A 19035-nucleotide genomic window follows, 5' to 3' on the forward strand; every position below is an offset into this window, starting at 1 on the left:
TAATATAAGGACACAGGAGCCAGCTCAAAGGGCATACTAGCCAAATTCATGACAATTTGATCATTAGGATGAATAATGACAGTAACAAATTAAAATCTACTAAATAAAAAATATCTGAAATTGCACTAATAAGAGATAGGGGGAGGGAGAAAGAAAGTATGGGGGTGGGGGAGAGAGATGCACTTTATTCTAGTAAATTGCCCGTCACTAAATGAAAAAATGATAGAGTTGGAAAATCAACATTTTATAACCATTATACCACACCATACCAATCATTGATGCAGGAAAGAACACTCAATGAGTAATTAAAACCACCGGGTGGAAATTTGATGGAGGACAGGATATTTGCACAATGGGAAAATGTTTTCCTCACAGATAACAAAGGGGACAATGGTAACATTATGGTGGAGAAACCTGGTAGATATTACCTTAACCAAGACAAATAAACATCATATGCCACCTGATAATGTGCATTGAGGAGGACACATGATCACTTAGGTAGTATTTCTGTAAAAATGCCTTACCTAAAACTAATCATGAGGAAATAGACAAATCCAAACCGAGAGACATTTCTGCAGAACAGCTGATATATTCTTCAAAAATGTCAATGTCATAAAAAACACAGAGGGTTAAGGAACTGTTCCAGATTAAAGGAGACTAAAAAGAAAATAACAACTAAATGTAGCGTGTGATCCTGGATTGGATCCTGGGTCAGGAAAATCAAAGGCATATTATTGGGACAGTTGGTGAAATTTGAATATGGACTATATATTAAAATAGTATTGTATCAGTGTCAGATTTCCTGATTTTAATAAATGTGTCCTGGTTAAATAAAAGAATGACCTTATTCTTAGAAATACATACTGAAGTATAATAGTTAAGTATGTGCAGGGTCCTGAAGTCTGCAACTTATTCTCAAATGGTTCAGGAAAAAAGGTGTGTGTGTGTGTGTGTGTGTAAACAAAGAGAGGGAGGAAGAGGAAGAAAGCAAATGTGGCAATGTTAACTATTAATGAATTGGGGAAAGATATACTAAGGGTGCCAAAAATATGTATACACATGACTTGTATTCATCTTTTGTTATTGGTATAAATTGAGTATTTCCATTTTAATACAGTTTTTTCCTTTCTTAAAATGTGTATACGTTTTTTTGGTACCCTCTGTATATGGGTGTTTTTGTACCATTTTTATATATTTGAAATTGTTTCAACATAGAAAGTTACAAATGTTCATTAAGAAAAGACAGAGAACTGTTGCAGTGGCAGCAACCGAAAGAGCCAGAGGGAGGTTGAGATTAGAGGATTTATGTTTAATATTTATTAGGATTAATTCTAAGATGTTCTGGTATATAGACCAAACCCTTCTCTGTATTCCTTGGACACCTTTGCTGAGTGTCCCCCTTTAGTTATATGTGCTAGCTCATCTTGTCTCAGTGAGTTTTATTGTCATAACTGGATAAGAGCCAAATATCCTGGAATTCCAGTTTGTGGCTTACAGTCCTAATTTTTTGGGGGGGAGGGGAGGAGGCACTTGCTTTCATTTTTGGCTTGCACCACCAGGATTTTCCAAGTCTACCTTAAAGTCCTGATCACACTTTGATCCATTTTGTTTCTTTCACTTGTGGGATTTCTTGGCACAGTATTAGACACATGGTGGAGAAAGAGAGAGAGGAAAGGAACCTGACTTTACAAATAAGGAGAGTAAAACCGAGCATTTCTAAGGTCATATGAGTGGTAAAATAAAATTAATAAGATTTATATGAGATCTGTCTGGATACATAGTTCATATTCTTTCCACCTCAACCATGTGTCAACTGTTTTAAAGAACTTAACAAGTATTCTTGTCGTGGTGGCTTTCCTCTCTTGCCTTACTTGTTTTCTTAATATTTTGCTTAAACAGGTGGCAAGCATTATATATCTCACTGTCACAATCTGGCTTGATTGCTTTTTGTTTCTATTTTGTTTCTTGTATAATTTGAACATAAATTCACTGGAAACAAGCCAGCTCAAACTAGATTGGTTTTCTTTTTGAATATGATAGTTGGTAGACCAGGGCAGTCTCATAGTATAACCTGATTCTAACAGGTATAGCATAACCTAATTCTAACAAAGACTTGTCAAGAGTTTTTTTACAATATCAGTTTAGAGAAGTAAATTAGATACCAAGTCACCCTCAAAAGAAAAAGCTGGAGGAGCGATCTGACTTTGTGAGAGATGTCAAAGACTATCCTTTACATCAGGAGTTGACAAACTATGGCCTGCAGACCAAACCCAGCCACCTGTTTGTTGACTTGTTTTTTAAGTTTATTTTTTATTTTATGTGTACAATTCAGTAGGTTTTAGTATATTCACAAAGTTGTGCAGCCATCACCACTATCTAATTCCAGACATTTTCATCACCACAAAAAGAAATCCTTTATCCATATTAGCAGTTAATCCCTATTCCATACCCCGGGCTGCACCCCTAGCAACCACTAATCTTTTTGTCTCTATGGATGTTTCTATTCTGGACATCTCATATAAATGGAATCATACAATATATGGCTTTTTTATATCTGACTTCATTCACTTAGCATGATGGTTTCAAGATTACAGTCAACCCTGCGACCTCAAAGCAACCACTTTTTGGCTTCTGTCTTCATAGATTAGTTTTGCCTGTTCTTATACTTTATGTAAACAGAATTGTATAGTATATATTTTTGCATGTTTGGCTTCTTTGGCTTAGCATGTTTTTTAAGTTTCAGCCATGTTGTTGCACGTATCTATAGTTCTTTCCATTTTATTGCTGAGTAGTGATACACCGAGATGGATGTACTACATTTTGTTTATCCAGTCCCCTGTGGATGACCAATTTGGGTTATTTCCAGTCTGGGGCTTTTAAAAATATGGCATCTATGGATATTCTTATACCAGTTTTTGTACGACAAATGTTTTCATTTCCCTCAAATGGAATTACTGTGTCATAAGGTAAATTCAAGTTCAACTTTATATGAAACTCCAAACAGTTCTCTAAAGGTGATGGATGGTAGCAATGAGATCTCTTTTTAAAAAAAAAGATTTATTTTTTATTGGGGAACAGTGTGTTTTTCCAGGACCCATCAGCTCCCAAGTCAAGTAGTTTTTTAATCTAGTTGTGGAGGGCGCATCTCAATAGCCCATGTGGGGATCGAACCGGCAACCTTGGTGTTATGAGCACTGCACTCTAACCAACCAAGCTAACCAGCCGCCCCACAATGAGATCTCTTTTCAATACAGGTAGGAATAGGGTGGCATGTGAGGTAGTTCCACACAGCCAAAGACTTCGGAGTCGTATGTGTATTAACCTGGGTTCCCATCTAGGCTCTGGTGTTTACCATTTGTGTGGCCCTCGGTAAGTTATTTAATATCTATCTGAGACTTGGTCTTACCTGTAAAAAGGGAGTGATAATCAGAGCATATATATTAATATCTAGTATCCTACCCAGCAGTGGAATACTAAGGTGGGGATAGTCTTGCAGGTGATAAGGGGGTACACAGTCTGTAAAGAATTTAAAAGCAGTAATAAAACAACTAGAAGTCCATTTGCTTTTTATCGTCATTAAGCACCTATAATTCTACGCAGTTGTCATTGATAAAATGCTTCTCTTTGCCTTCTTCCCGCCTCCCCCCTACACCATGCTACCTAGAATACATAGTAATTATGAACATTTAAAATGTTAAACAGAAACTAAGAGTTAGTTTGTAATTTGAAACTAAAGTGGGATTTGGAGCTTTTATTGCAGAGTCTTTCCCTGTATACTTTGTTTCCAGCAGGTCCCTGGTGTGCAAAGCTCACTCTAAGTAGAAATAGTTCCAGGATTCCAGGGAGGCACACAGAGGTCTGTTCCTCTCTAGGAGCCCTCCTCTCAGCTCCTTAAAAGTTGGAGGTTTTTCTCGCCTTCTTTTTACCCACTTTTTAATTCTGTTATGTCATAGGCGTATTTTCTTCCATTGTATTCTTCAACATAATTATAAATCGTGTACCTATATCTAAACCAGTCTTGCTTATCAAGGCCAAAATAACTCCTCTTAAGCACTGTGTTCCTTGTAAAGTAGCTTCCCAAACACGTGCTCTAACTTATAATGCCTTTTATCAATATTTTTTGTCAATACAGTTGACTCTCAAACAACACAGGGGGTTACGGGTGCCAGCCTCCACATAGTCAAATATCTGTGTATAACTTTTGACTCCCTAAAAACTTAACTATCCTCAGTATCTGTGGGGTATTGGTTCCAGGACCCCCAACAGACACCAAAACCCGCACATAGTCTAGTCCCCTGTATAAAATGGCATAGATGAGTGCATAGAGTCAGCCCTCCCTATCCACAGACTCCCAACCACAGACCGAAAGCAGTACCGGTATTTACTGGTTTTACTACTAGATTACCAGTTTATTGTAAAAGGATATAATTCAGGAACAGCCACACAGAAGAGATGCAGGACAAGGTATGTGGGAAAGGGCACAGACAGCGTCCATGTCCTTACTGAGCATGCCACTGTCCCCCAGCCGCCACGTTATTACCAACCCAGAAGCTCCCTGAACTCCGTCCTTTTGGGTTTTTATGGAGGCTTCATTACATAGGTACGATTGATTAAATCATTGGCCATTGATGATCCGTTCAACTTCCCCGGAAATCAGGGGTTTGGAACTAAAAGTTTCAACACTCCAATTATGTGATTGGTCCCCCTGGCAACCAGCCCCTATCCTTAGTGCTTTCTAAAAAGCACTTCATTAATAAACTCAGGTGTGGTTGAAAGGCGTTTGTTATAAATATCAAGGCATCTTTATCACTTATCACTTAGGAAATTCCAAGGATTTTAGGATTTTCTGTGCCAGAAATGGGGATGAAGACCAAATACATGTTTCTTATTATAAATCACAGTTTCACAGCAGGTTACCTAACCTCTTTGGGCACTGTTTTTCTTATCTTTGAAATGAATAATGATACCTATTTCTTAAACAAGGTAATGGATGTAGAGTGCTGTACTAGTTGCTGTTGCTGCCATAACAAATTACCACAAACTTAGTGGCTTAAAACAACACAAATGTATTATCTTACAGTTCTGTAGATCAAAAGTCTAACAGGGGTCTCACCAGGCTGAAAGCAAGGTCTTAACGGGGCTGTGTTGCCGTTCCCCAGTTCTAGGGGCTGCTGCGTTTCTTGGATCCCGGCCCCCCTCTCCCATCGTCAAAGCCAGGAGATCAAGTCCCTTTCACACCTGCCTCTCTCTATTCTGTGCAGCTAAGAAAGCTCTGATTTTAAGGACTTGTGTGATTATCTTGGACCCACCAGATAATCGGGGGTAATCTTCCCATCGCAAGGATCTTAACCTTAGTCACATCTACAAAGTCTTTTTGCCACCTAACATAACATATTCATAGGTTCCAGAGGATCAGGACATGGGTATCTGTAGGGACCACTGTCGTGCCTACCACAAGTGCTTAGCACTGTGCCTAGCTCTTTGTAAGCCCTCAGTAAGCAGCAGTCGTTCAAGGCCCTGTTACTCTGGGAAACTGCAAACTGAAGATGTGACCCCCAAGCCACAAGGAACTTACAGCCTGGTGAGAAAATGAGAGGGCTGAGGACAGAAAGGATTCTAACCCAGAAAAAGTGACCAAAGCCACCGGCAAGGTTTCAACCAAGTGCCATGGGAAAGCGAAAGGCCTCAGGTCAGCAAGTGATCTGACATGTTTGAACAGAGTAAGTGTATCCGAAATGTGTATAAGTGCAGAACCTGGAAGGAAATGAGGTTCAACCCAGATGAGAATCTTGACAGAACAAAGAGTAAGAGGGAAGACGGCAGAGGAAAGGCCTTTTCTGACTAGACAGTCGGGGAATTCGATTTGTTTCTCTCTCTCTCTCTAGTCTTCCCATTAGTCCCACTGAACTCATTTGGTCATGTGTGCAAAAGATATGTGCCAGGGACTGTACCAGGCCTTGGGGATGCAATGAACACAATACACAAAAGCCTGCTTTCACAGGACCCAGTCTGGTGAAGCAACTAACCATGTCGACACAGAGCCATAATACGGCTCATAATAAGCCACAGAAAGGGTAATGCTTTCCTCCCAAATTTATATAACAGGGAAGGCATCTTGAAGGAAGTGCCTATAAGCTGAGACCTGAAGAATGAGTTGGAGTTTATCCGTGAGGAGGCTTTGGGCCACAAGTAACAGCCCAACTCAAATGGCCTTAAACAATAATGAACTGATTGGCTCACTTAAGAGGAGGCATCTGGGTTGATTCCTCTGGTGACTGTAACTCCATTTTTCTATGATTCCCTTGGCTGGGCTTCCCCTCCGCACCCCCAGCCCCCCACCCCCCCATGTCGATTTCACTCTCAGGTTGCCTTCCCTCATGGTGGCAATTCCAGGTGTCATATCAGTACACGCAGCATCCAGAGGAAGAAAGACACCTCTTTCATAGACTCTCTCCTGAGAATGAGAAAACTCCTTTTCCAGAAGCTCCTAACAACTGTCCCCCTTGCATCTGACTGGGGTCACTGGCTCATTTTGAGCCAGTCCCTATGCTCAAGTGAATGCCGTGTCCACTTTGGCTTAGGCTGTTTCTCAGCCTATCACTGTGGAATGAACTATAGATTTACATTTCCTGAAACATGTGGTCTTACTTGGGGCAGGGAGATAATTGAATGAAAATCAAGGACCATTCAGAATGAGGGAGGGTGAGGGAACAGAAAGAACAGTGTGTAGAATGCCTGCTGACCTGTTTTTCCCTTCTCTCATGTAAGACTCGTTTTTGCCACTTCAGAACTTCTGCTTTTCATGGATTCTGTTTCCTCGTAACTCTAGCTTTGTCATGATTTCTCTGTGCGTGCTGTCAACTTCAGTATCTGTTAACTGCCCCTCTGTCTCCATGTTTCTTAAGTCAAATCCTCAAGCTCAAGACTCTGGCCCAAGTTGCCTTACTATACCAGGCTCCGCCTACTGGAATTAAGTTCCAAAAGATCAGGGACTTTGATTTGTACACTGCTGTACCCCCAGCATCTGAACAGTACCTGGCATGCAGTGAGTGCTTGATAAATTAAATATGTGCTTGCCAAATGAATGAAAGATCAGCCTTCTAGTTAATTGGCTGCCCTTGGATCAGATGCTCCTCTAGGCAAATTTTCTGTGACCAAGGTGATGTCCCTTGAAGGGACTGTTGACATGTCCCTTCTAGTGGTAGGAGCAGATTTGTTTGGCTCTCACTCCATTACTTGCTATTATCTGAACTTCAGTTTACTTTTCTGCAAAATGGGATCAATGACACCTGCCCTTTATGACTCAGGGGTGTTCAGTATCAAGTGAGACCACGAATATGAAAGTGCTTTATAAGGTGCCAGGCAGTGTCAGTTCTGGTCACTCACATGCCCCTGGAAAATGTTGATGATGGAAAGGTTAGTTTACCTGTTCACTTCCACTTCTTAGTGTTGAGAACCTCTAACTGGCTCTCTTCTTATCCCTTTCCATTTGCTTCCCCAGGGTCACTCAGGATGTGTCAACTGTCTGGAGTGGAATGAGAAAGGAGAGTAAGTATGAGCTGGAACACCTAGGGGGTGCTGAAGAAGGGAGCGGGGAGGCTGGGAGAAAGGGGCTTTCCTTCCTCTTAGTAGATCTCAGGAAAAAAGTGGACCCAAGTGAAAAGAGACTGCTGCTCTCTGCTATGTACTTAAGTTTAATCCATCATTATCAACACAGAGTTAAACAGTGAAGCCCAGATAGATGCAAGGTTGGATGACCATCTGAACCCTGGTTTTTTTTAATAAGCTAATAAAAGTTTAGGAATAATGGAAAAAATTCTCAGGATAAAATAGAAGATAATCAACTAATGTTTACAAGATAGCCTTAAATTTTATAACAGCTACTGTTTCTCAAGTTCTGTGCGGCCTACCTCCTTATCGTCTGGGAATGTGGGGTAGGGAAGGGGCCCACGCACTTGAGGAGCAGTCAGAACCCCGCACTCTGCTTGCAGCTTGCTGGCCTCTGGTTCCGATGACCAGCATACGATTGTGTGGGACCCACTGCACCACAAGAAGCTGCTCTCCATGCACACGGGACACACTGCAAATATCTTCTCTGTCAAGGTGAGCAGGATAAGCCACAGAGCAAGTGAACAGGGTGACTGGGTTGTGCATGTTGTCATCTTTGCATGTGTGTGTCCCATGTACCCCCTGGGGTCACAGACACCTTTGTGATCTGATGCGTCTGATGGTGATTCCTGAAACCCTATCTCTTTTCCATATTCTACCTCCTGTCTTAGCGCCAACAGGCCAGCTCTAGATGAATTTATATTTATGTGAGTGGTGATGGTGGAAGTTATAGTTCTGAGGATGCTATTTAGATAGCAGGCAGGCCTGGATGACTCTGTTATCTGCCTCTTGAAAGCTGTGTGAACTAGGCAAATCACCTGACCTCTCTGAGCCCGTTTGCTCATCTGTAAAAAGGAAGTAGCTAAGGAAAATCCCCTAGATTCATGAATAAATAAGCAAATAAATCACTTAATTTTTAAAAGGCAGTAGCAATCCACAGGGCTGATGTTACAGTTCAATGAGATGATTGATTAAAAAAAAAATCACCTGGCACAGGTGCTTTTAGCTGTTCTACCTTTCGTAGGAAATGAGTCTGCTGACTTGTTGGTGGAGGGGAGTTGAGCTAAGAAGAGGCGGGAAGCGGACTACAAGTGTCTTCAGACCTCTGAAGACCTGTTATGTGGAAATGACGTGACACTTGTCCCTTTTGGTCCCAGAGAACAGACCTAGGTCCACAGAAGCAAATGTGGGCCTAATAAAGGAAAGAATTGTCCAACACTTAGAGCAGTTTGCAAAAGGCAGAGTGCACCCTCTGAGGATGTAGTAAATATCCTAGCACAGGTGTTCTGCTTGCTGGGAACTTGGTCTGCCAGGTTTAAGGTCGGAGGAAATGATTGTTAAGGACTTTTCCAGCTCTGAAATTTTATAATAGATATATGTATGTAAGAATGAGGCTGTCCTTTGGAAAGCCCTCACTAATCTAAGAAATATTTTCCTAATTAATGTCAAGAGGAATTAAAAGATACCTGAAGAAGAAGGCAGGTTCAAGAGCTCAAAGCCTACTTATTTCCCTAAACCCAAGCTCTGCTTCTCATCCCCTGTCCCAGGGACCAATCCTAGATGAACGTCTGTGATTTTAGAGACAGAACAATGCCAGTTCGCCTCTTGCGTGGCTAACAGAGGCTGCTTTCTACCCCTAAGAAATGACAGATCCAGTTGGAGTATGTGGGGTCAGATCTGGGGAAGGGACCTAAGCCATCAGTTTGGCATCATATAGCACAAACCATTGAGTTCAGAGACCAGAATTCGATGGTAGCCTTGACACTCCCTAATAAATAGTTAGATCTTGAACATGGCGCACTTATATTCATAGACCCTCAGCCTCCTATTCTGTTAAAAAAAGAAAGAAAGTGTGGAAAAGGATTCCTTTCTCTTCTGGTAGTAAAACACTAGATACACTTACTTAACCCACGAGCTCCCCCTGGTGGCAGCTACAGCGAGTGATGAGTGTGGCGCAGCCACAGGTTCTTCCCAAGCGTTCACCTGTTTATTTCTTTTGTGCATGGAACGCATGCTGTCTCCAGACAGGATTAAAGACTACTAATTGTCTCTCAGAATTATTAAATTCCATCAATTCCATCTAGCCCTGGTCCCGGTGAGCCATTAGAGTGTGGGAAGAGTGAAGTGTTGCTGTTATATGAACGTTTAAGTCAAGTGGGACTGTAGTTGTTTAAATACAGAATAATACTCCCCCACACCCCCAGCACCCATTCAACCTTGCTGTGGGTTGGGAGAAACTTTTCAATTCAGAAAAAAAGATAATTCAATCTTTTGAACTCAAGAGAGAAGAACTCAACACCACACCCAAATATTTTTCTTCCTCAAAACGAGTCAGTGAAACAGCATACTTTTTAAAAATTATTATTCAAAGCTGTTTATGTCTGTTTTGTTCTTACCATATGTCATCTGGAGTATTTCATTCTCGACCTCATCAGAAGGTGGGGTTCTGTTCTTTTTAATAGCCACATAGGGATATATCCTTTTGATGCTCAGCCCTTCCCCAAAGTCTGGCATTTGAGCCGGTTCCAACATTTGTCATTATAACAAGTGCTGCTCTGAGCCCTTATGCACAGGTCCCTTTTTTCTTTTATAATTATTTCTCAGAAATGGAAGTTTTGGGTCAAAAGCTAGAAAGTTTTTACGTTTGCTACCTATTGCCAGATTGTTCTCCAGAAATACTTGAACCAGTTTAAAACACCCACTCCCTTAAAACACTGAAAGTCCTTTTCATTTTAAGGCTAATTTACTCCTTAACCCACCAGGTTATTAAAAGTGGTCATGAGGCAGCAGGGCATGTGGGGGTCAGAGTTGAGTGAACACAGTCCTGTTGAATGTTAGTGCCGAACCTCAATTTTTAATAGGGTTAAAAATTAAGTTAAAATTATTTCAAGCATCAATAAGATCAAGTACCTGCCCTGGTAAATGCTTAGTAAATTGTAACCACTGTGATTATTATCCACTCAGCTCTTACCTGGAGAAGACTCAAAGGAAAAGGTTTCCTTAGGTAGGCCAATGTGGTCAGGCCCACAGTAAAGGTGTATGTCTCAATTTTGACCTTTAGGCATGTAGGCTGATGCTCAAGATCCAGAGTTTTCTTGGTGGGTTGTCTTGGGTGGGCTCATTTTCTTATCTGATATGGAGAAGGAAAGAGGGTGCTAACACCCAGGCCGATCTATGGGGACCACCCCTACTCCACTGCCTGCCAACCTGTTCTTGAATCTCTCGGGAGCAGTTCCTGCCTCATGCTGGGGACCGGATCTTGATCACGGGGGCAGCCGACTCCAAGGTGCATGTGCACGACCTGACAGTAAAGGAGACGATCCACATGTTTGGAGACCACACAAACCGGGTGAAACGCATTGCCACGGCACCCATGTGGCCCAACACATTCTGGAGTGCTGCTGAGGATGGGCTTATCCGGTAAGGGCCTGAGGCACCGATGGGGCCGCTGCCTCCTGTTGCATGCTGGGTCCCCCTTCCACCTGCCCATTACCACTTTCTGCCCTCCAGCAGAGGTCCAGCTTCATTAGACTAGGCAGCGGTCTGTGGACAAGCACAGCTGGGAACATTTGCTTACCCTGCGCTCACCTTCCCCACTCTTGACCCGCTCCTGCACTACATCCCAGCCCGCCAACCTTCTCTCCCCACCTCAGATGCAGTCTGGCTCCTCTGGGCTTTCACACTGCTGCTCTCTCTACCTGGTTTTCTCTGTCCCCAACTCTTTCTGTGGTTGACTCTTTCTCATCCAAAGAGATCTGCTTAAGAGTCACTTCCTCAGAAGCGCCTTCTCTGACCATCCTGTCTAAAATAGACTCCTCCCCCATGATTCTTTGTCTCAGCACCCTGTCATATCCTCTGGAACTCTAATCATCATCCAGTTACTTTATTTTATTTCCTTGTTGGTTTACTTTTGTGTCTATGCTCCCTCACTGAATAGTAAACTCTCTCAGAGCAGCTCCATGTCTGACTTGTCCTTGGGTTGGGTCCATAGAGCCCAGCACAGGGCCTGGCACATGGAGGCACTTGATACGTTTCTCTTGAACAATTAGTCAGTGGGTGTGTGCCTGTAAGGGGGAGAGCCAGGCAGACATGGTCAAGTGGACTGTCCGCTTTCCAGCGGCCTGTGTTGTCACACCTTTGCCTCTACTTCCCCTCATTCTTAAATGGTCTCTTGCCCTTCTTTAACTCCTCTGTTCAGATATGACCTTAGAACTTTTTCTTTATCTTCCCACCCTGCTTTAACTGCCTCCCTTAAGGTCTTATAGGACTTTGTGCCCACGTCCCTGTTACAAAGGAGGAGAGGTATCTAAGTCATGTATGAACGGTAACACAGCAGCTTCTAAAGCAGGGCACTGAGGTTAGACAGACCCGAGGTCAAGTCCTACCTCTGTCACTCAGTGTTTGACTGGGGAAAGTCACTTCACCCTGAACCTGTTTCCTTGCCTATAAAATGGGAATTATCATAGTGTCTCCCTTGTTGGCCTGAGCATTGAAACTGAGATAGTGCCTGTAAAACCTTAGCAAAGTACAGTACCTTCTCACTTAACATCATCGATAAGTTCTGTGACTTTAAGTGAAATGATATATCATGAAAACAATTTTACCATAAGCTGATATACAATATAAACAAGAGTTAAGTTCCTACGGCATCTCATCAACATTGTAATGAAACAACATTGAATGAAGGAAAAAACATTCAAGGACCTGCTGTATTTAGAAGATTAGAAGACGGAAAGACTTGGTCAGTGGCGAGTCCAAATCTATGTTGCACTTGTTGACCTGAACGACCAGACTGTGTCAGGACAGCAACTTGGGCACTGGGTGGGAGCCTGAGCACTAGGCACCGAGCATAAACTGGCCTTCCAGAATGCACAGGATTTGGATGGGCCAGGAAAAGCAGAATGGACTCCATCCAGCTTTAGCAGAGCTTGTGAGGGCAGGGGTAGACGTGGCATGTACTGGATAAAGAGTTCTGTAGTTTTATTGACCCATGTTTAGAAAACTGAGGAACAAAATTGGAGAGGGATTTGAAATCAGGTCTTGAAATACAGACTGAGGAATTTGGTTTTAAAAGTACAATCATGGGGCCGGCCGAGTGGCACATTGGTTAAGAGCAGGCTTGGGATGCCAGAGGGTCCCAGTTCGGATCCCACGTATGAGGGCCAGTGACACTGCCCTCTGCAGCTAAGATGCTGAACAACAGCTCAACCTGGAGCGGGGCTGCCTTGAGTCGCCGGTGACGCGTATGCCACAGCCCCTGCTGCAATGGGTTGCCATGGGCTACCGTGTGTAGCCAGCAGCCAGCGTGAGCGGCCAGCAGCCACAGTGAGCAGCCGTCCAGAAGCAGGAGGTAGGTGATCACAGGGTAAATTCCCTCCCAGTCTGCATGTACCTGTGTTTGGGCAGCGAAATCCGTGCCCCCCCCCCGCCCCCCGCCTGCAGCTACAGTGATGCGTGTGTGCTGCTGCCAGGTGGACGTTTGGCATGACCTTTGCCACCTGGATGGGAATCTTGGGCTCCTCTTGGTGCTTGGTGTTTCTAGGTAGCTTTTAGATGATCTCTAGGTCCTCTTTTCTGTCACCTTCATGCTTCTTTTGTTTCCTGCAAGAAACTAGATTTACAATGAAGAATTAGAATTAAGGAGCAGAGCAGCCTTAGGAAGCCATCCCAGCTCTGCATTTACTAGCAGTGTCATCCCAGGCAGGTTATTTAACTTCTTTGAACCTCAGCGCTCTAATGGTACCTAGGGATGGTGTGAGGATTTAATTAGATAATACATGTGCAACACTTAGGGACAATATGGACACAAAGCAATTTCTCACTAAGTGTTAGTACTCAGCAATAATACTGGCATCTGCTTTTTTTTTTTAAGGTGTGCAGTAGTATCTACCTTAAGGAGTTATGTTAGAATAAAACAGTGTGTGAGAAACATACAGGAGCCTGGCACACAGTGGGCACTCAAGAAATGGGAGAGGTTTTTGATATTCTTTACAAACCGGTCCAAAGCTCCTCCCAATGCAATGCCCCCTCCCCCCCGCCATGCATAACAAGCCTTGGCTTCTCCCCTGCCTTGTACACCTGGCCCCCAGTCCCCTAACTCTGTCCTCTCTCACAGCCAGTATGACCTTCGGGAGAACAGTAAACACTCGGAGGTGCTGATTGACCTGACAGAGTACTGTGGCCAGCTGGTGGAGGCCAAGTGCCTGACCGTCAACCCCCAGGACAACAACTGTCTGGCGGTGGGGGCCAGTGGGCCCTTCGTGAGGCTCTACGACATTCGCATGATCCATAACCACAGGTATGAACAGCTCAGCCTCCTGCGGACAAGTCCCTGGGAACCTGCGGACCCTTTCCCTCATTGCCATGCCCTCTTCTTTTTGAGGTGGGTTTTTAAAAACAACTTTATTTCATGCTTATTTTGGAAATATGAGAATTGTAATTTAAAAATTACCCATGATCCATCACCGGAAAGAAATCACTGTGTATAATATTTTTGGCTTGTTCTTTTACTATGAGTGTTGCACAGAGTTATAACCTCGTACATGTAATTTCTTTTTTGTATATGTAATTTTATTCTTTTTTCTTTTTAAACAAAAGTAGACTATACTTAGAGCCTCCACAGAAGTCCCAGACCCGAGCAGCTCCGTCAACCTGGGTTTTAAATGGCCTCCTAGGACAGGTGTAGGACTGTCTGGCCTGCTTTCTTTCATTCATGGGCTTGGGCGACCACTGTTGCTCCTCACACATTACATGACTTGGATTAGGCCTTGAGCCTTAGCTTCCTCATCTGTAAAATGAGGATAATGGGATAGTAGTGAGGACCAAGACAGCTGGCAGGACCTACGTGTAAAGCACTGGAATGTATGTGTCCACAGCTGTGTTGTTGGTGGACCTTTGGGGTTGTTAAGGTAAAGAAGAAAGGTACCCCCTGAATCTCTCAGGATGCAAACTTGGGTATTCCTCTAGAGAGTCAGTCTGGTCTAGCTGGAGGAGTGCTACGTGTTGTAACCTATATGGTTTGCCTTCCCACCAGAAAGAGCATGAAGCAGAACCCTTCAGCAGGTGTGCACACCTTCTGTGACCGGCAGAAGCCCCTTCCGGATGGTGCAGCCCAGTATTACGTAGCAGGTAGGGCTCAGCCTAGCTCTGGCCCCAAACTCTTGGTGGGGTGCTGGCTCTCTCCGGGGCTGTGCGGGGAGGCCGTGCGGCATAGTGGTCAGGAGCAAGGGTTTTAGAGCCACACAGACCTGGCTTTAATCCTGACTGACTGCCGTTAACCAGCCATCATGTGACTTTTGGCAAATTATTTATCTTTGCTGAGTCTTAATTTATTTTCTGTAAAATGGGTTTGTAATGACTAAATGAGATAAAGCATAGAAAACAGTTGGCCCAGCACATGCAGTAAGGGCTCAACACCTGTAGCTGTTTCTATGATGAAGACGATTGCTGTCATCATTGATACAGCTGACTTCACACAACTCCCTTCCCGTTTTGGGGATACGGGTAGCTTCACACTAGGGTGACTGGGCTGTTCCCTGCAGGTCACCTGCCTGTGAAACTGCCTGACTACAACAACCGCCTGAGAGTACTGGTTGCCACCTATGTGACCTTCAGTCCCAATGGCACAGAGCTGCTGGTCAACATGGGAGGGGAACAGGTACGTATGGCTGTCCCAGCTGGCTGTGCTCCACCGCTGCCTCGTACCCAGCGGCCAGGCTGTGTACCTCGTGTCCACTGCCACGAGGTAGACAAGAAGCCATATTATAATACATGACATTGTAGGGAATTGTGGGCGTGATATGGCATCATTGGAATTCCCAGAGAGGTTCCCTAGCCTGGTCTTTTTTCTTGAGCATAAGTTTTAGAACCGACAGACCTTCCTTCAAAGACTGACCTTCTGTTTACCATCTCTGTCCTGTGACTTTGAACAGGTCTCTTCATTTTTCTGAGCTTTGGTTTCCTCCGAGGAGAAGATCCCAGGGTTCAGAGCACGCAGCCAGGCTGTGGTTTAGGGGCCAGCTTTGAGAAGTGTTCTTTGATAATGCCAGGCTGCTAAACCTTCTGTTTGCATGTTCTCAGTCAGGAGATTTATTAAGCCTTGCATAAATTAATTTATTCTACAAACACTCACTGAGCACATACTCTGGGACTAACATTATCATAAACATGAGGGAGACGAATGCGAAATATAATCCATCCCAGACTAACAGGGAAGACACGGCAAGTGAAACAGTAGATGACATTTTAAGGTAAAGTGTGGTTTTGTACACAGGAAATGGGAGGGAGAATAGGTGAGCGCCTCCGTTCAGAACAGGGCTCTGGCTTCAGATCGCTGAGCCATCCCCTGGCCTGAAGGTAGCAGAGGGATAAGTGGAGAGGCATACAGACTCAGTTTGGGGTCCTGGCTGTGCCACATGCTGCTTTTATGGCCCTGGATAAATGAGACTCTGAGCATACATTTCTTCATCTGCAAAGAGGGTGATGATAATAGTACCTCTTCCTGGGGTGGTTTCTAGGATGAAATGCAATAAGTCATATAAAACACTAAGCGGAGTTCCTGGAGCAAAGTAAGAATTCGATAAATGTTATGTAATAATAGATACTATTTACCAAGGGAAGTAACTAGCAGTGTTCTTTTAGGCAAATTGCTTCTCTTCTCTGAGGCTTTCGTTTTCCCATCTGTAAAACGAGACTTTTCGCTTAGTGACCTCTGAGGACCTTTTTGACTTAAACATGTGATTCTAATTAATGACAGTATTTCAGGCAGCCCACCCTGGGGGTCAGGAACTGGGAAGATGCTCCTGTCTGAGGTTTGCTCCATAGAAAGCTCTCCTGGCCTTGCTCGATCGTTGCCTGTGTTCCTGAGGGCCGCCCAGGCCTTGCTCAGCCACATTCCCACCTCACAGACTCCATCTTTTTTCTCGACCCCTCCACTCTAGGTCTATTTGTTTGACCTGACTTACAAGCAGCGGCCGTACACCTTCCTCTTGCCTAGAAAATGCCACTCCTCAGGGGGTAAGTTCTCCCTTAGCGTGGCCGTTAGGGCATCTCTGCTGGAGAGCTTGAGTGTGTGCCACCTCTACTGAGAAACCTGCCCCTTACCTTGGGCTGTGGCTGTGATCCTCCAAAAGGAGTAGATTCTCTGAAATGCACTGTCTGTACAGTAAGAAGGAAAATAACAGTAGGTCACAGAGATCTGTCAGAGGGATTTGTATCATAGCCCTTTTCACTTCCCTCTGAAAAGGCAGGTTCTTTCCATAGCTTGGCTCTTGAGGACCTGAAGTAGTTGCCCTCCCCTTATCATCCTGGATCCGTCTCCTTGCTGACTTCTACCTGGGGCCTAAAATTGATTTAGGCACCACCCCCACCCCCTACCCCAACCCCAGCCCCAGCTAAGGGTAATGCCAAGTTGAAGCTGTGTCCCTCTTCAGCCAGCAGAGGGCGCACAGACTTTTCTTTATGCCCTTGCCTGCCGGTCTGCCAGAACTTGCTTTTGGGAATGGATCTTACCCTGGGAGGATGGCCCCACAATGGAACCGTCAGACCCTGTGATGGAAGCTGGAGGGCTGCCAAGGAGAAATGAGGACCTCTTCCTGAGTTGTTGCTGTTCCTTTCTCCCCATCCCCTGCCAGAAGTTCAGAATGGCAAGACGTCCACCAATGGTGTGTCCAATGGTGTGTCCAATGGCCTGCACCTTCACAGCAACGGCTTCCGGCTGCCGGAGAGTCGGGGACATGTCAGGTGAGGCCAGCCTCACTTGCCCAGCCCTCCCAAACCCAATTACATCTTATGGATTGGAGGGAGGGACATGTCTTACAAACCTTCACCCTGACTCCCACCCAGGCATACACCCCAGAGTCGGGGCTGGGATAGAGAGGTTTCCGGAGGTTGGCTAGTAGTTCCGATGCCACTCCTCCCCGGTAGTGCTTCAGTCGTGCTCAGACTGAAGCTCTGGTCCCTCGAAACCGGTGCCATGGTCAGGACCCAGAGGCTAACTGCCTCGTATCACGGAGCCCCCTCCTAAAGGGGTTCCACACAGATGGGTCTCTCCCTTTATATTTTTCTCCACCCCATAGCATCTTTGGGCCCCTGTTCTCTGCCAGGCCCTGTGCTGTGCTTTGGATACAGAGGGGCTCAAATCCTCTAGCCCTTGAGAGAAACAGAATCCTCTCTAGAGAGATCCATGGGAGGGACTTGAGTGGTTCACAGGTTCAGCTCAGCATGGAGGTAGATGGTATCAGCTCCTATCATGCCCAGAAGTTTGGTTAAGAATTGCCTTAAACCTGCCCAGGATAACTTCCTTTCTACCTCTCTGTTTTTCGCTGGCTCAGAGTATCAGTAATTGTACCCATTACCTATACAGAAACCCAGGCCAAGGATAGGAGTGGTACCCTCTTCTAGATGACAGTGCAGATACCAAGGGCCGAGAAAACCTGGGTGACCCTCAGGCAGGGCTATGGATTTCCAGAGGGACTGCTCTGACCTTCTTTGGCTGGCCTGACTTCGCTCTGCTTCTCACCTAGCCCCCAGGTAGAGCTGCCCCCCTACCTGGAGCGTGTGAAACAGCAAGCCAATGAGGCTTTTGCCTGCCAGCAGTGGACCCAGGCCATTCAGCTTTACAGCAAGGCCGTGCAGAGGGCCCCTCACAACGCCATGCTCTATGGGAATCGAGCTGCTGCCTACATGAAACGCAAGTGGTGAGTGGGCCTGGGCCAGGGCGGAGGGTGAAGGCTGTGCACCCGGTGGAGCCAAGCTGCTGAGGCATCCAGGGAAGGTGGCAGTGATGTCCTGCAGCCTCTTAGGGCTTCTTAGGCCCAGGCCTCTTCTCTGCACCTCCAGGCTGGTGGTGCACACGCACCTGACCCTCTAGTCAGGAAGTCTCAAGCACCAAGGAAGCTAACAGTTAAGTGGAACATGTTCACAAGTAGCTTCCACAGAGTGCTTTGTTACAAGGTGCTATGGCCAGTGGGGAAGTAGGGAGCTGAGAGAATGGTTAATCCCAACTGTTGGAGAATCGGGCCTTGAATTAGACTTTGAAGGAGCAGCGGAATCCTGCTAGATGGAAATGAGGCATTTGGTGAATACAGTTAGTATTTGTTTGAAATGATTCTGCGGCTCCTTGACCTTGGGGAGTGCTTTCCTGTGCTCTTAGACCCTTTGGACCAAGCACAAACGAGATCCCAGTGATCTGAAGCTGGCTGTGGGTCATGCTGGGTTATAGTGGCTAGTGGTAAAGCAGTAGGTCCATATCCTGAAGAACCCTTTATCTTTGGGGAGCATCAGGGCCCCCAGCCCTGCTGCCTGCAGCACCAGCAGGCAAGCAGACAGGCAGACCCCATCCCCCAGTCAGGGCCAGGACTAGAGATGGATAGAGCTGGGCCCGCAGCCATTTCTGCTCCGTCTGGCATCCGTCGGCTCTGCCCAGAC

The 19035-nt window shown here is 45.1% G+C and overlaps 1 protein-coding gene across 3 annotated transcripts in view; it reads left to right on the top strand.

The window, feature by feature from the left end:
* The window catches only part of WDTC1 (WD and tetratricopeptide repeats 1), a 76414-nt gene that overhangs the window by 48547 nt on the left and 8832 nt on the right, over positions 1-19035 (top strand). For all 3 annotated transcript variants that reach the window (XR_002124843.1, XM_019650239.1, XM_019650238.1), the window contains 9 exons: positions 7502-7548; positions 7992-8103; positions 10841-11028; positions 13724-13906; positions 14642-14736; positions 15150-15265; positions 16548-16623; positions 17241-17349; positions 18132-18305. Coding sequence is in view for 2 of the 3 variants with exons in the window: in XM_019650239.1 (XP_019505784.1) it covers positions 7502-7548; positions 7992-8103; positions 10841-11028; positions 13724-13906; positions 14642-14736; positions 15150-15265; positions 16548-16623; positions 17241-17349; positions 18132-18305 (1100 nt within the window). In the remaining variant the exon portion in view is untranslated. The remainder of the gene's footprint in view (positions 1-7501; positions 7549-7991; positions 8104-10840; positions 11029-13723; positions 13907-14641; positions 14737-15149; positions 15266-16547; positions 16624-17240; positions 17350-18131; positions 18306-19035) is intronic.

The sequence above is a fragment of the Hipposideros armiger genome, unplaced genomic scaffold (assembly GCF_001890085.2).
Source record: "Hipposideros armiger isolate ML-2016 unplaced genomic scaffold, ASM189008v1 scaffold_138, whole genome shotgun sequence".
In the NCBI taxonomy this organism is placed as follows: domain Eukaryota; kingdom Metazoa; phylum Chordata; class Mammalia; order Chiroptera; family Hipposideridae; genus Hipposideros; species Hipposideros armiger.